The sequence below is a fragment of the Ursus americanus genome, chromosome 19 (genome assembly GCF_024610735.1).
Source record: "Ursus americanus isolate L20-20 chromosome 19, mUrsAme1.1.p, whole genome shotgun sequence".
In the NCBI taxonomy this organism is placed as follows: Eukaryota; Metazoa; Chordata; class Mammalia; order Carnivora; family Ursidae; genus Ursus; species Ursus americanus.
Genome location: NC_142145.1, coordinates 12,726,620 through 12,743,361, shown reverse-complemented (window position 1 = coordinate 12,743,361; position 16,742 = coordinate 12,726,620). Strand labels below are relative to the sequence as shown.

Here is a 16,742-nt window from a genome sequence, read left to right as displayed (position 1 = left end):
ACTAAAGGTACGCTTCAGTTTTTACTTTGTGGGAGAGAGGGAAATAAAACCAAAAGGACAGAAAAAAAACGCCTTTTGCCTTACAATCGAAATAAGGCCACTTGGCACAGACCGCTGGGTTGCCCGGCAAAACTGAGTATGAAGCGTGTGCCCACATGGCTCTGGGCAGTGGCGCTGCGGCAGCAGAAACTCAGCTCAGAATGAAAATGAAGAGACTAGTTAGTACAGCAAGATTAAAGGACTGGCCAAACTAGGTATATTCACCATTCACTAACCCAGTACCTCTATAACGGAAATCCTTCCCAGTTACGCATTCTACTTGGCAAGATTCAAATGAACAAAATACATAAAATTCAACCCAAAAAGTCATCAGCTAACGTATCAAAAACTAATCAAATCTCAGTACACAGCCAGCATTAAACAGATGCCGTTTTAGATACACACAGCCACTACCGTTTACTGAGGCCCCAAATTTGTCAGATATAACATTGGCAGTTTTTACACTGTCATAATCTTCTAATTGCCCAGAAAAGAAGGTATTATAATTTCCATTTTAGAGCTGGGGTCTTCTACTCTGAGAGGTTCGGGAACCTGCCCCAAGATCACACAGCTTTTCAACAGCAGGCCCTGGAGGGGACTCCAGATCTGAATGGAACCAAAATCTGTGCCCTCTCACCATGCCACTATGCTACACGCACAGGAGAACGAAAGGCTTTTAGAGGTATGGAAGGTAAAAACAGAAAGCTGGAAGAGATAAATGTAAATGGCAACACTGAAATAAGATAAAACACAGATGAGAAAGGTCTGGAAACATGAAATAAACCATCAATGAATCAGCTACAGCAAGAGCAATAAAAGCCAAGTGTGAGTCCCAATTCATTGTGCTCCTCTGACAATTTGGAAATTTTAATACCGTCAGATTTTGTAATGTGCTAGTAGTGTAAATGCTACCTTCTCTAAAAGGGGGCAGATAAGACAAAATGAAAAAGAGTAAGCTGACTGACAGATTTTTTAAGGCACATATAAGAGCAAACAATATTTTTACTACACAGGAAAAACCAATCTAGTAGAGACCCTACAGAGCAAATGCTATGAAAATGGACAAACGAAGTCAGCGTGTGAGCACTGGGAACCAAAGCCAGTTCGTGAACCTCATCTGAATACAGGGGGAAAAACAATTCAAATAGACAGCTCACCACGAGGTTTTTTAAAAAAAGATAGTAAATTTAAAAATGAAATCTAAAGCAACCTTGAAGTTGATTCTGTAGTTTCTTTTTTTCAGGATCATCAGATTCTCCTTCCCCATCACTGTCATTCCTAATAAAAAGAATTTAATATATTCAAATGATCACTCGTTGCTATCAAAATAAGGCAAAAATGAAGGAAAAATTAATCTGAAATAGTGTAACTTAAGTGGCAAAATAAGACATTCACATTAAAAGTTATGCTTATTTTATTACTTTTAAGAGTATATTAAATAAAATAGTAAGCAGGCATATTATCCATCAATATGGAATCATGAAAAGGAAAGTGGCAAAAAGACCAGAATGAAGTCAGGAACCAGCTCCAAATTCCCATGACATACCTACGTATGTACAAATTCATAAATGCATGCCCCACACCTCATTCCACAAAAGACTTAAGATGAATTACAGGAGAGTCGTGAACAACATAAAAACACCAAACCAGGCAAACTATGTATCAGAACAAGAAGCCATAACCAGGAGAGAAAAACTCAGAATATTAATTATTTAAGGTATAAAGGTCTATAATCCTCAGTTTGGGGGTTCCAAAGAATAGGTGAACCTATTGATGAAAATGAACTGAGACCAAAAGACAAGTAAATCAACCCATATATTTCATATCTGAGAATTTATTCTGAAAAAATAATTTAAAAGGAGTTCAAAGATTTGACTACAAGGATAATCATGCCCACACTGTTCCCAAAAGGGAAAAAAATTAGAAATCAAGTATGTCCAATTATGGGGATTAGCATATGATACACTACGTTGTGATCTTTAAAAATGATATTGTAGGAATAGTTTACTGACATGTTTATAATACAACGTTGAATGAAAAGTGATAAAGCAAAAAATACAGCATTATATCATTTTTTAATATAACATATAATGGGAGATTCAAAAGCTTGACAGAGTTTTCCCCAAAATGGGACTGGCTTGTTTATCATAGGACGGTGGGGTTATGGGTTAGGTAGCAACTGCCACCTGATTCACTTGACATTCACTCCAACCTTGTTCTACCACGCTTTCTTGTATAATAAAGACTGTACTTAAAAAAGTTGCCCTTTCTGGGCTTCCTTGCAGCGAGGTCTCCACATGAGACCACAGTTCCTCCAAGAAGGTGGAGGCAAGCAACTGAGGTGACAACTGCATGCGAGGAGAACATACATTCGAGCGAAAGCCCTGGCGCGCCGACGGAGCTGTGGCAGAGGTCCTACTGGCCCCTGCCTGGCATCAGAGGCCTTAACAGGGGCACTGCCAGCAGTGGGATCCCTACCACAACAACCCTGGTGGAGGTGGGCATTTCTCCCAATGATATGGAATCCAAGCTTGATTCGCTGCCCCCACCCCAAATCTGTAAGGTCAATACTGTATAATAAACCCCTTTTTGCTTAAATCTGCCAAGGTGGGTCCTGCTATTCAATAGAGAATTGGCATCCTCCTGCTAGGTCGCCATCTCAGGAGGGGAGACTACAGGGTCTTCAAGCAAGACCAGAAAGCCTCAACTCACAGGGAGGAGAGGACATCTCTGCTGGCAAGGGAGTCTCAGGAAAGGCTTGGGGGGGGGAGGGCGGGTGTCCAGGCACTCGAGGTTGACGAAATTTTTCCCAAGAGTTTCATTTTAATTTTGGAGACCCAGTCTTCCATTAATTGGCCCACCCCTCATAAAAGAAACCCTAAAGTTGATCTTTGTTGAAATTCAACAATCCATAAGATCAGCTGGAGTCTGATTTTTGTTACGTCAACACTGTAGGTGCAGAAGATAAAAATATTCTTAGGTGTCACAGGAACTCCCTGGTTCCCTGACCATGTCTTGAATAGAGAATATAAAACCTTGAGCTTGTAATTCTCTTCAAACTCTCCCATGTGGTCAACTCTAGTTCTTACATTCTTATGTTCTTCAAAACGGCCTTTGGTAGTAGCAGCCACAGACACCCTGAAGCACTGCCTTCAAAAGACACTCCATTCCTGTGACCACAGGAGGTTATCTAAGTACCTTGTGCCACTGCATCCCATGAATTATGAGTATCACATCCTCTAACACGAACCAGAACCTCCTGCTTTCAAACCCAACCAGGCCAGATAACCCCATCCCAGAGTTTCATTTTTCAGATGTAAGAGACCACGTTCCAATAAAACTATTTACAAAAACAGGCAGCAGGTCATATTTGGCCTAGGAGCCAAGGACGGTCAACATCTCGTTTAAACAAAGGAAACTGATTTCACAAATTAAATGTAATTTTATCTTTTAATGAGATATAATTAAATCTAACACTCTAAAATACATACCCCTTCTCATCAGCTGGACTCGGCTGTCCCTCTTTCACTGGCTTCTGTGGATTTTTCTCTTTCTTTTTCAGGTACTCCTTTAGTTTTTCTGCTCTATCAAGATATTCTGTACACTTTGCCCTAATACTTTGCTTGGCTTTATCACCTTGAGCTTCATCTATTAAAGGGAAATCAGAGAGATTTTTCCATTAGTATTCTACACAGACAGGTTTAAACTTTGCGACAAGGACAATCTATTTTGGGGGAGGGAGGAAGAGCATCTCTAGTTCATTGTGACCAATGATCATCAACTCTTCTCTGCTTCCTCCGGCATAGTTGGAGGCCAACAGTGGGTCTGAGTCTGAAAAGAGATCTCAGCAAGACACTAGGATATTTTAAGTATCTAAATGCTAAATAAGATGAAGAAATTATTTAATATTCTGTGGGCTTTATATTCTTCCCATAACATTTTGTGCAGATAGTTGAAAGCTGCTTGTCCCATACAAAACCAATTATAAGACAAACAGAAGTAATATTAACCATTTCCATTAATGTCTACATAAACTTAATTTCATAGTAAAAAAATGACAAAAATCCCCTATATTATATGTACCACTAATATCGTAATTTTACTACATAAAGAAAGGCCTCTGTGAGAGCGATTTCAAAAGTAGTCTTTGGCAGGTCGTGTGGTGCATGGGACTAGCCCCACATATCTTATGTTATGATTCATTCTTAGTTTCACTTTTATTAGACAGAAAAACCTCAAAATGAAATGGAGAAGCTCAAAAGAAAATCCTATATTATCCAAATGCTAAAACTGTTATTTAAAAAGAACTATAAGAAAGACACTTTTCAAATGCTCAGCATTAGGTTTAAGATCAACAAAGGCAGTGTTTTTTACCCATTTTCCCCTCACTGCTGTATCCCAGTGCCTACAACAATACTTGGTACATGGGAAAAACGCAATACATATTTGGAAAATATGCGAATAAAATGTCTCACAACATATTTTTTTAAAGGTACTTAAGAGCATTTTTAGAGATGCTTAGAAAATGTGAGGTTCATACATAATCTGAGTATATTACTAATAAAATAAAAACTATTTCCATTAACTACACAGTATTTTAATACGTTTAGGTATACAAAGTAATAGTAACTATGATAACTGTGCATATTTGTTTGCTGAATACTTAAAAATTATTAACAAGTAGGAGGAATTTTTCGCAAATGGATGGTTTAGAATTTTCTGGCACTGTATTTCAATTTTTATAAATAAAATAGAATAATCTTTTCCTTTAACATTTTAAAATAAAAAGCAAACTATGACCTTACATTTAACTACATGAAGAAAATACTGAACAGCGTGTTGGTAGAGTTGAAGAGCTTCCTCATAGTTCCCAGCTTTGTCTTCCTGGGCTGCTTTGCCTGCAAGATCTATTGCTTTCTGTTTGAAGGGAGGCAAAATCATACCATCAAAATCACATAAGCATAACTTTGAAGTAAATGATCATACTGAAAGTTTTTTTTTTTAATAAAAGCAACCTTAAAACAAACCCATCTGTTTCCCCTAAATCCCAACTGCATGTTACTATAAATTGTAATGATTTATAATATGTAAACTACATTTGTTATATGGGTAAATGATATCTGATTTCTACTTTATCCAGTACCAATCACTAAGATTCTCATAATTTTCATTCAAGCTTAACAAAACCGAAAACTTGAACTTTGAGCAGCAAAAAGATGCCACGCAAAAGATCATAGAATCATTAAGATAATATTTAAAAACATTCATAGTAATATAGAAAACATGTTTATAATGGAATTTTTAAAAAAGGCACAACACAATTTTTACATGTAGCATGAGTTCGACTATTTGAAACAACAGCAAAAACAAACAAAAAAAACCACAGGAAAAAGATGGAAAGAAAATTTAACAGAGGTTGTCTTTGATAAGACTCAACTTTTCCTTTTTCTGCTTTTTCACATCTTTTAAAGATGCCTGTAATGCACATGGGCTTTTGTAGTATTAAAAAAAACACCTGAAACAGATCCATACAAATATGCAAAAGCAAGTTAATGGTGGAAGAAACAGTGCTGGAGCAATTAGACATCTATGGGGGGGGGGAGACACAGAGACTCAGAATCCTTTTTTTTTTAAAAAGCAGGCTCCATGCTCAGCATGGAGCCCAACATGGGGCTTGAACTCACAACCCTGAGATAAAGACCTGAGCTGAGATCAAGAGTCAGACTCTCACCGACAGCCACCCAGGTGCCCAGAGACAGAGAATCTTGACCTAAACCACTCTGTACAAAAATTAACTCACTATATTGTTCGCCCAAAACTAACATTACATTGTATGTTAGCTAACTGGAATTTAAATAAAAACTTTTTAAAAAATCACATATACTCTTGAAAGCAGAGAATTTTCTCTGGTTGAAATTAGGAGATAAGAGGCAGAAGGAAAGGTCAGAAAGAATAGAAGCAGGATGAAAATTCAACCAACCACACTGGATGGAAGAAGAAAGTGGCAAGGAGTCAGAGTATGCAGGCGGCTTCCACAAGGGGAGAATCACCCTCAGCTGACAACCAAGAAAAAGAACATCAGTCTGACAACCACGTGAAACCAAAATCTGCCAACAACCTGAATGTTTTTAGAGGCAGATACATCCATTCCTAGAGTCTTCGAAAATAAACAAAAATGCAGCCCTGCAGACACCCTGATGACAGCCTGGTAAAACTCTGAGCTAGAACCCAGCTGAGTTATGCCGTACCTGGACTTCTAGCCTATTTAATTTGAAAAAAAAATTAACTCACAATGGATTATGGACTTAAACATAAAATGTGAAACTATAAAATCTTTATAGAGAAAACAGAAAATCTTTAGCATCTAGGGCTAGGCAAAGGGTTCTTAAGACTACATACCAAAAAGCACGATATATAAAATGACTATGGTATTAGAATAAGAAACAGACACATAGATCAATGGAACAGAAGAGAAAGCCCAGAAATAAACCCACACACATACATGGTCAATTAATTTACCACACAGGAGCCAAGGATATCCAAAGAGAAAAGGACAGTCTCTCCAATAAATGATGTGGTGACTGGGTGGTGCAGTTGGTCGGGTGTCTGACTCTTGCTTTTGGCTTGGGTCATGATCTCAGGGCCACAGGACTGGGCCCTGCATCATGCCCCGCGCTCGGCGGAGAGTCTGCTTGGGATTCTCTCTCTCTCTCTCTCTCTCCCTCTGCTCCTCCTGCTCGTGTGCTCTCTCTCTAAAGTAAATAAGTACATCTTAAAAAAGAAATGGTGTTGGGAAAACTGGACAGCAACATGCACAAGAATGAAACTGGACTACTGTCTTACACCATCCATGAAAATTTAACTCAAAATGGATTAAAGATTTGAACATAAGACCTGAAACCGTAAAACTCTTTAAAGAAAATACAAGCAAATAAGTTTGGACTCTGGTCTCGGGGATGATATTTTGGATTTGATAACCAAAAGCAAAGGCAACAGAAGCAAAAACAAACATGTGGAACCACATCAAACCAAAAAGCTTCTGCACAGCAAAGGAAACCATCAACAAAATGAAAAGGCGACCTACAGAATGGGAGAAAATATTTGTAAATCATGTATCTGCTAAGGGGTTAATATCCAAAATATATAAAGAACTCATACAACTCAATAGCAAAAGAACCAAGCAATCCAATTAAAAAATGGGTAGAGGATCTGAACAGACATTTTTCCAAAGGTATAACAGATGCCCCCCAGGTATATGAAGCAGCTCTCAACAGGACTAATCATCAGGGAAATTCAAATAACCTCACACCTGTCAGAATGCCTGTTATCGATAAAACAAGAAACAGCAAGTGCTGGTGAGGATGTGGAGAAAGGGGAACCCTTGTGCACTGTTGCCAGGACTGTAATTGGTGCAGCCCCTAAGGAAAACACTATGGAGGTTCCTCAAAAAATTAAAAATAAAACTACCATATGATTCAGCAATTTCCCTCCTAAGTATTTATCCAGAGAAAATGAAAACATGAACTCAAAAAGATATATGCACCCCAAAGTTTACTGCAGCAATATTTAAAATAGCCAAGATACGGAAACAACCTATGTGTCCACAGATAGATGAATGGATAACGAGAATGTGGTATACATATACAATGGAATATTATTCAGCCATAAAAGGAGAAATCTCAGCATTTGTGACAACACGAATAGCTTTTAGGGCATTATGCTAAATGAAGTCAGTCAGAGAAAGACAAATACCGTATGATTTCCCTTATGTGTGAAATCTAAACAACAAAAAATCCACAATCAAAAAATCCCAAGCTCACAGATACAGAAAACAGACTGGTAGTTATAAGTGGGAAAGGTGAAACAGGTGAAGGAATCCAAAAATACAAACTTCTCATTATAAAATAAGTAAGTCATAAGAATGTAATGTACAGTATGGTGACTACAGTTAATAATACTGCATTACATACCTGAAAGTTACCAAAGGAGTACATCTTAAAAGTTCTCATCACAAGAAAACCATTTTTGTAAAAATGAAATGTGACAGATGTTACACAGACTTATTGCAGTGATAACTCACTATACAAATAATGAATCAAACTGTACACCAGAAGCAAATGTGTTATATGTCAATTATACTTCAAAAAAAAAGAAAGAAAGAAAGAAAAGAAAAATGATAAATTGGATCTCATCAAATTAAAAAATTTTTGGTCTGTAAAAAATCCTGTTAATAGGATGAAAAGACAAGCTACAGATTGGGAGAAACACTTGCAAACTACATATTTAGGAAAGGACTAGTATTTAGAATATAGGAAGAACTCCCAAAACTCAACAGTTTAAAAAGAATCTAAGTAGAAAATCAGCTGAGGGGCGCCTGGGTGGCTCGGTCGTTAAGCGTCTGCCTTCAGGTCAGGGCGTGATCCTGGCGTTCTGGGATCGAGCCCCGCATCAACCTCCTCCGCTGGGAGCCTGCTTCTTCCTCTCCCACTCCCCCTGCTTGTGTTCCCTCTCCTGCTGGCTGTCTCTCTCTCTCTCTCTCTCTCTCTCTCTCTGTGTCAAATAAATAAATAAAAAACTTAAAAAAAAAAAAAAAGAAAATCAGCTGAAGACAAGAACAGACATTTCACCAAAAAAGTAATACTGATGGCAAATTAGCACACAAAAAGATGTTTAAAATCATTAGCCACTAGAGAAAGGCAAATTAAAACCACCATGAGATATTTCAAAACATCTATCAGCATGGCCAAAATAAAGAAAAAGTGACGATAATACCAAATGCTGGTAAGGATACAGAGAACTGATCACTTATACATTGGTGGTAGGATGTAAAATGGTAGTCACTCTGGGAACTGGTTTGTTGTTTACAAATGTAAACATGCAGCTACCATATGAACCAGCAACTGCACTCCTGGGTATTTATCCCATAGAAATGAAGACTTGTGTTCACACAACAATTTATACATGAATATTCCAGATGTCCTTCAACCATAGAGTGGTTAAACATACTGTGGTATACCCATAGCATGGAGTACTACTCAGTAATGAAAAGGAACTACCTTGATCCACAGGACATGAATGAATCTTGAGAGAATTATGCTAAGTGAAAAAAACCAATTCCAAAAGGTTACATATTGTATGATTCTATTTATATAACCTCTTGAAATGATAAAACCAGAGATGGAGGGCATATTAGTACTGTCAGGAAACAGGGATGCAGGGTGGGGGAAGAGAAAGAGAGGTGATTATGGTTCTCAAAGGGCCACAGGAGGGATCTCTGTGGATAGAACTATTCTTCTTCTCTTCTTTTTTTTTTAAGATTTTACTTATTTATTTGAGAGATAGAGAGTGAGAGCGAACATGAGAGGGGAGAGAGTCAGAGGGAGAAGCAGACTGCCGCTGAGCAGAGAGCCTGATGCAGAACTCAATCCTGGGACTCCAGGATCATGACCCTGAGCTGAAGGCAGTTGCTTAACCAACTGAGCCACCCAGGCGCCCCTGGATAGAACTACTCTATATCATGACTGGGATAGAAGGTACTTACCCATGTGACAGAACTCTGAACACACACACACACACACACACACACACACACACACACACACACTATACATGAGTACAGAGGCTCCTGGATGGCTAAGTCGGTTCAGTGGCTGCCTTCAGCTCAGGTCATGATCTCAGGGTCCTGGCATGGAGCCCTGCTACAGGTCGGACTCCCTGCTCAGTGGGAAGTCTGCTTCCCCTCTCCCTCTGCTTGCCATTCCCCCTGCTTGTGCGTACACGCTCTCTCTCTCAAATAAATAAAATCTTTAAAATATATATATATATATATACACAAGTACACATAAAACTGGAAAATCTGAGTAAGATTGGTGGAATATATCAATGTCAACATCCGGGTTATGATACTGTACTGTAGTTTTACAAGATGCTACTACTGCGGGCAATGGGTGAAGGGTACACGGGATCTCTCTATTATTGCTCACAACTGCACATGAACCTATGGTTATTGCAAAATAAAACTTTCATTAAAAAACTATTTTTAATATTTAAAAACACACATATATATAAGAACAAGCATGGTTTATTAAAACATTCCACCTGGATTCATCCAGGTAGTAAAACTATTCAACAGAAATAAGAGCCAGTAGAAAAAAGAATCATGGCGATGCTAGAGTAAAAATAAGCATATAATTAAGATAAGACAAAAAAATCATTCAAACAGTCCCAAACCAATCAGATGTGAGAATATTATATTTTGAAGCAGCTGCTATGGACTGCAGACAGATGGAATGAAAACTGTGAATGGGAGGAATGGGCCTTCCATCTGTTGGAGGTGTTTTAGCATTGATAAGATGTAGTAGCACATATTTCACAGTTCAAATAGCCTGAACCTGAAGCTAAATTTTCAGAAGTTTGGTAAGCTAGGCACGGTGGAGTCACAGTACTCATACACGTGGTCAACTGGTGGTTTGGTGCACCTGGTCATTTAAAAATGGATGCAGAAGACTCCGTGGCTACGCCATGCAGAAGAAATAAGTTCTTTCTTATTCTAGCTACAATTTTCTATTATTTTGAATTGCTGTGCCTCTCACCTCTCCAGCTACACACCCCCCTCATTGGCAGTTAGTCCTTTTTTTGGCACCACACTGCTGGTTAAAGAAAACTCTTACAGTCAGTATTTAATCCTAGCGCTGAATATGCTATGAATGACTTTAAACCAGCCTTTCTCTGATGGATGTGACTCTATGTGCACTGTCCAAAATGCAAGCCACTATCTACAATCGACTTCTAAGCACCTGTGGCTAGTGTGACTAAGGAGTTTTAAATTCTGAGTAAAATTTAAAATTAAATAGCTACTTGTAGCTACCGTACTAGACAGCACATGTTAAACCTTTAGTCAAAGATGATGATTCGAGAATATGCATTTGTTTTTCCCTTGCTGAATACCCCACTTCACCCTTGTTTCTGTTAGCATTTTTCACCTGAAATGAAATTAACTGTGTCTTGTATGGTTCTGGAGTGCCAATTATTCTTAAATCTGACCATTCCATCGCTACTACCCTAGCTCAATCCACTAACACATCTGTCCAAACTACCACCTCGCCTCCTAAGTGGTCAGCCGGCTTCCGCACTCAACACCGTGAAGTCCTTAGCGCAACTAGTGAAGGACCGCTCCCCCTCTGATGGATTCCCACTGCTGGGTCATGGTCTTGGTCTACAAGGCCTTCAATGACCCAGGCCCTGGCTCCTTCTGGGTTGCCTCTCAACCCGTTAGTCCACCTTCACTCAGGCAGCCTGTGCACTGTTGATTCCTCTGCCTAGAATGCCCTTCCCCCCACAGGTGCATGACAGTCTCCTTTTCAGTCACAGAGCAAATGCCAAGTCCTCAGAGAGGCCTGCCCTAATCTATTTCAGAGGCTGTACTCCCTTCATCCCTGTTTTCAGGTCTCCCCTCACCCCCATCCCATCACTGTGCTTATCACTACATTTATTTGTGGATACTCACTTATTGCCTATCTCCTTTAATATAAAGGTGAGCACATGAGCATGAGCACGAGCACAGGGGCTTTACCTGCAGCACTGTGCTATCCCCAGAGCCTGGAACAGTACCTGGAACACACTGGGTACTTACTAAAATTGTTGAACAAATGAAAAAAAATCCCCAATTGCTTTCTCAAAATCTTCTGCCTTTTGGTTATTCTACCTCTATAATTTCTAACAATCTTTCTCCACTGGATATTTTCCTCTGTTAATGCTATTTCTTTTCCCTATGCTCTGGAGAATCCCTATGCTTTTTTCCCTATGCTCTGGAGACCATCCCCACCTTCCTTCTGATATTCACCCTGTCAATTACATGCCACTCTACTGCTCTCCCAACCTAACCCTCTCCCCTTTTTTGGGGGGCCTTCCTCAGCATAAACATGTATGTAAAGTCCTACTTCAAACTCTTATCTACAAAACACAAACTAAAACACACCTGCTCTGGGGCGCCTGGGTAGTGCAGTTGTTAAGCGTCTGCCTTCGGCTCAGGGCGTGATCCCAGCATTCTGGGATTGAGCCCCACATCAGGCTTCTCTGCTAGGAGCCTGCTTCTTCCTCTCCCACTCCCTCTGCTTGTGTTCCCTCTCTCCCTGGCTGTCTCTGTCAAATAAATAAATAAAAATCTTAAAACAAAACAAAACACACACCTGTTCTCCCCAATTCCTAGGTTCCTCCCTAGATACTACCTTACTCATCTTTTTACCTCCATAGCAAAATCCCAAAAAGAACTCCAAGTTCATCACAGTTCCTTGATTCCTCCATGGCAATGCTTCCTGCTGACTACCAGGTCTCACACTTACCTAACTCTCCACAGCATTTAACCCTCCTAACAGACACCTGGACGTGGCCTCCTCCTCCTTTGGCCTCCATGGCACCATTCTCTCTTGGTTTTACTCTGGATTATATAATGATTCTTTTTTAGGCTCCCTTTTCTCTCGCCCTAAATGCCACTACTCCAGAGTTTCTACCTGTTTCTTGTTTTTCCTCATTCTATGAACTCTCCAGGATGCCCACAACCTCTGCTACCATCCGTACACTATTAACTCTCAAACCCTTGTTTCCAGCCTGGTCCCCTCTCTCTAGTTCTACACTTATGTATCCAACTGGCCAGCAAATATGCCCCTCTTCTGGTAATCCCAGAACCAATTCCTCCCCATTCAACCCAGGAATCTGGAAGAAAACCCAGACTCCTTCTGCCCCTCTTTCTAAATGTGGAGCCCAGCCTGACTGTTCTTCCTCTTCAGTCGGTCTCTGATCAATCCTTTCTTCTTCAACAGGTACTACACTACTTTGGCCCTCACTATCTTCCATCACACAGAACCCTGCCTCCCTAACTGGTCTCCCTGTTTCCAGGCTAGCTACCAATCAAGCTGTCCCCTGTACACAGACGGTAGTTTCCTTCTAAAACAAGAACCTGAGCATACTACCTTCTGATTCTCCATCTACAGCAGGAAGGACCAATCATCTCTGTGTGGCACACACCTCTCCATGGCCTAACTGGCCTGTCCTCCCATCTTACACACAGTCCCAGTCACAGCAAACTAGGGACAACTCAGACCTCAGGCGTTTGTTTATGGTGTACTCTCTACCTGGAATATACCATCCAACTATCTCCCTATAAGACTCCAGCTTCTCCAAGCACCAGCATAGTCATGGTCTTCCTGCTGCAAAGCCCTCCCCCACAACTCCAGGTGGCCTAGCCTATACTTCCTCTGAATTTCCACTACCTCTGGTCCATGCTTCCAAAGATCACACAGTATCCCCATCTGCCACTTTATATGTCTTCTCACATCAGAATATAAGCCCTTGGAAATCAAGAGTGATATATTACTTTTATGATTCCCTAAGACTTAGCAAAACTAATGGCATATTTAGGACTGAGTAAGCTGAGTTCTATGCATACTGCATTACTTCAATTTCTCCTAACCCTCTCCAAGGTTTATTATACTTATAGACTGAGGTATATATTCTTTGTCTTTACCCGAAATGCATCCCATTTTCTTGTCCAAAAAGGCTTAACTTCATAGTGAAAGAAAGCACAAACTTACAAGCAAATAAACCTGGATTCAAAACTAACTTCAATACTAATTAAAATCACTACCTTAGTCAATTTTAGTTTCTTATACTGTGAAACTGAAGTAATATTGAAGAGTTGTTTTGAAGATTAAATAAGATCACACCAAATACCAGGTGGACAATTAGTGTCAGTACCTTTCACATTATGTAAGCTCACATCATCTCCTCTGTGAAACATTTCTCATTTATCCTTGAAGAGTTAGATAAGCCCTTCCTTTCTGCCCTCCTGCACTAACCTCTAATTCTATTACAGCACTACTGTGTTATTTTATAATTTTGATTTTTAGTTATCTGCATTCCTCCATTAGATTATAAGCATCTGGTTATGGGGAGTCTTGCCTTGTTCGCTGGGAAAATTATTTGTTATTTGAATATTCTTCATCCAAATTTTCTAGGTTACAAGGTTAAAAAGATTGAATGAGAAAGGGCACTTATGACCCAACCACAATACAATTATAACTCAACATCTCCTTGTTTACCACCAGCAACATGCCTTTACTATGTGTCAATCTTTAACTGATTCACTGAGGAACACCTGCCCCAATTCAAATATGATGCAAACGGAAGTTTAGAATAAAAAGTGCAGTTATTACAAAAGAAAAAAGGTATCGGTAAATGGATGAAAATTATGTTGCGGAATGTCCCGATTACATGCAAGGTCTTGACAAATGAGAAGTTAGTGGAATAAAATGAGTTAACTGACAAACCAACAAGGATGAAGACAGTACTTCAAAAGAAATTACCTTTAATATTCAAAGGGACAATACTTTTTCCAAGAACATTTACCAGAAAGACCCTTTCTGAATGGGGCTACCAAAAAAAAAAAAAAAAATCAAAAACTAAAAACCAAAGAACAATGTTAAGTGGAGACTGTTATATCTTTTTAATGCAAGCCTGTTGAAGCCTGTTGGAAAAGATACACACAAAAATCAACATATGACCTATTCTTGATTCTAAGGACTAAGTCACAGTTGCAATTATGTTTTGAGATATTTAAAACGTAATATTTTACATTTTCAACGTGAAAGTCACAGGAAAGCTCCTCCCTCCCCCAACTCTCTCTCTCTCTCTTTATTATTTTTTTTTTTGGTGAATTTTTGAGCTCTATTTAAATGGATCTACTTTTAGTGGTCTTTCTTTAGGATCAACTACCCTGGTTTGAGCAGGTCCTCCATTATCCTTGGAGCTTGCACCAGGCACTCAATAAATGTCTGATCAACTACTGCAAGACCAAGACAAGGATTCAACACAGGCATTTCACGCTGGTCTTTTCCCCAAACTGAACTAGTGGACGGGGAGTCCTCGAGGCTAAGACACATTCCAAACCCCTCTGACACCTCAGATCCATTGTGGGGATGGGAGGAACTATTTCAGAAATTTCTCTTCTCAAATGAATTCCATAGAGATCCAACAATTATGTCTAGAAGTTAGGAGTCTATGATTTATGTACAAAATACTGTACTCGCTGCGGTAGGGGTGGGAAAGTGGAGCACAAAGGAGCTTAAGTCTACTCCCTGATTTTGTATACATTTTGGGAGCCATTGTAGAGTGCACATGAACGCACAGCTCAATGAACTCACGGATCCCTCAAACTCTAAAACTGTCTTCATAGTTCTATTCACCTGACAGCTAAAAGAGAAAGGCTTCGCTATGCCAGCTTGAGAGACGGAGAACTGAGACCACCTTATGTTCAACTGGCTCAGAGCAGTGCTTTGCAAACACTACGTTCTTTTCTCTCTCTTGCAGTGATTGGAGCGTCGGTGCCTCTGGTTCAAAGCTCTGCCCACTTCGGCTCAAAAGTGAAGAGTCTCACATAGCCGGTGGGCTGGGGCGACCCCGGAAGCTGGAGGAAAGAGCCCGACCCTCCCGCCTGCGGCTGGGCGCCGCCCTCCTCCGCCCCGCACCAGGGGCGCGGCCGCTTCCTCCCTCCTCCCCGGCCCCCACTCCTAACCCCGCACCGCCCCTCGGCTCCGGCTCTCCAGGGGGCGGGAGAACAGTGATACCTGGAGGTTAGACGAGGTGGATGTCATGGCGGAGATCCGAGGCGGTTCTCTGGGGAAGAACGAGGGCAGAGGAAGCCAACAGCGGCAATATCGAATCGCGCCGGGTGTTGCCCCAAGCGTGCGCACGCTGGGGGTTTTCGGACACCGAGCGGCAGCTTCCTTTCTGGAGCTTGTTCCAAATCCACACGGCGTTCCAAGGGCCGCCCGACCCTTCTCACAAAACTTCCGCAATCCTAAGCCCCCCCCCCCTCCGGGCTCTTGTCCCGCCTCTGGCCTCAGCACTTCCGCTTTCGTCATCAGCACGCGCGGACCCAGTCTTCAGCCATCCCGGTCTCGCCTAAGCCCCGGGATATCGCGAGGCCGGTTGCGACATCCCTGAAACCCTCCCCGGCCTTGTGAACGTCAAGCTGGGCGCAGGCGCACTGCTGCTTTGGCCTAGGGGCAGAGAGGACACCTAGAGTCAAGATCTGTTCTCTTTTCTTCGATTTTCAAATGTCTTATACTTGAGATCAATTCTTGGCGCTGGCTCCTTTCACTCCATGTCATGGAGCGTGCTCTGTAGCTCTATGGCTTTTGAGCGAAAAAAGTCATCCCATTTCTAAGACCCACCAGCTGGAGACTTGGGCCGGTGACTGCCAAATGGGGGTAATTATAGTACCTACCGCAGGATAGTGAAGAATGCTAGTAGCGTGCGATAGCATAGTGTTAGGTGAACAGTGAGATCTCAGTAGGCTTCAGGGCTTATTACTCGAGTTTACAGTCCATTCAACAAGCATTTTTCGAATGATTGTCATGGCTCTATGAGGCCCTGAGCATGTTAAAAGATATGTATGGCTGCTGCCCTCGAGGAGCTCACGTTTTTGGTGGGAAAGCAGGCTCCTGAACACAAGTCTTATGAAACTGGGAGATCAGATATCTTTTATACCATTTCTAAGGAAGGTTAATGACGTGAGAGGTTAAGTGCCGTATGTGAGATCACGTATCAGGGATTAGTCGCAGAACTAAAATAAGACTTTCCTCAGCCGTTCTAGTGCTTGTAGCCAAAATCCTCTTCTTCTTCCTTTCATAGTTAAGCTTCCCAAA

The 16,742-nt window shown here is 40.8% G+C and overlaps 1 protein-coding gene across 1 annotated transcript in view; it reads right to left on the bottom strand.

The window, feature by feature from the left end:
• VPS4B (vacuolar protein sorting 4 homolog B) overlaps nucleotides 1-15,915 on the bottom strand; it is a 31,280-nt gene extending 15,365 nt beyond the window's left edge. The window contains exons 1-4 of the mRNA XM_045790235.2: nucleotides 15,660-15,915; nucleotides 4,845-4,956; nucleotides 3,531-3,687; nucleotides 1,250-1,317 (exon numbers count right to left, since the gene is read on the bottom strand). Coding sequence (XP_045646191.1) covers nucleotides 1,250-1,317; nucleotides 3,531-3,687; nucleotides 4,845-4,956; nucleotides 15,660-15,686 — 364 coding nt within the window. The 5' untranslated portion in view covers nucleotides 15,687-15,915. The remainder of the gene's footprint in view (nucleotides 1-1,249; nucleotides 1,318-3,530; nucleotides 3,688-4,844; nucleotides 4,957-15,659) is intronic.
• Nucleotides 15,916-16,742: the final 827 nt, after the last annotated feature.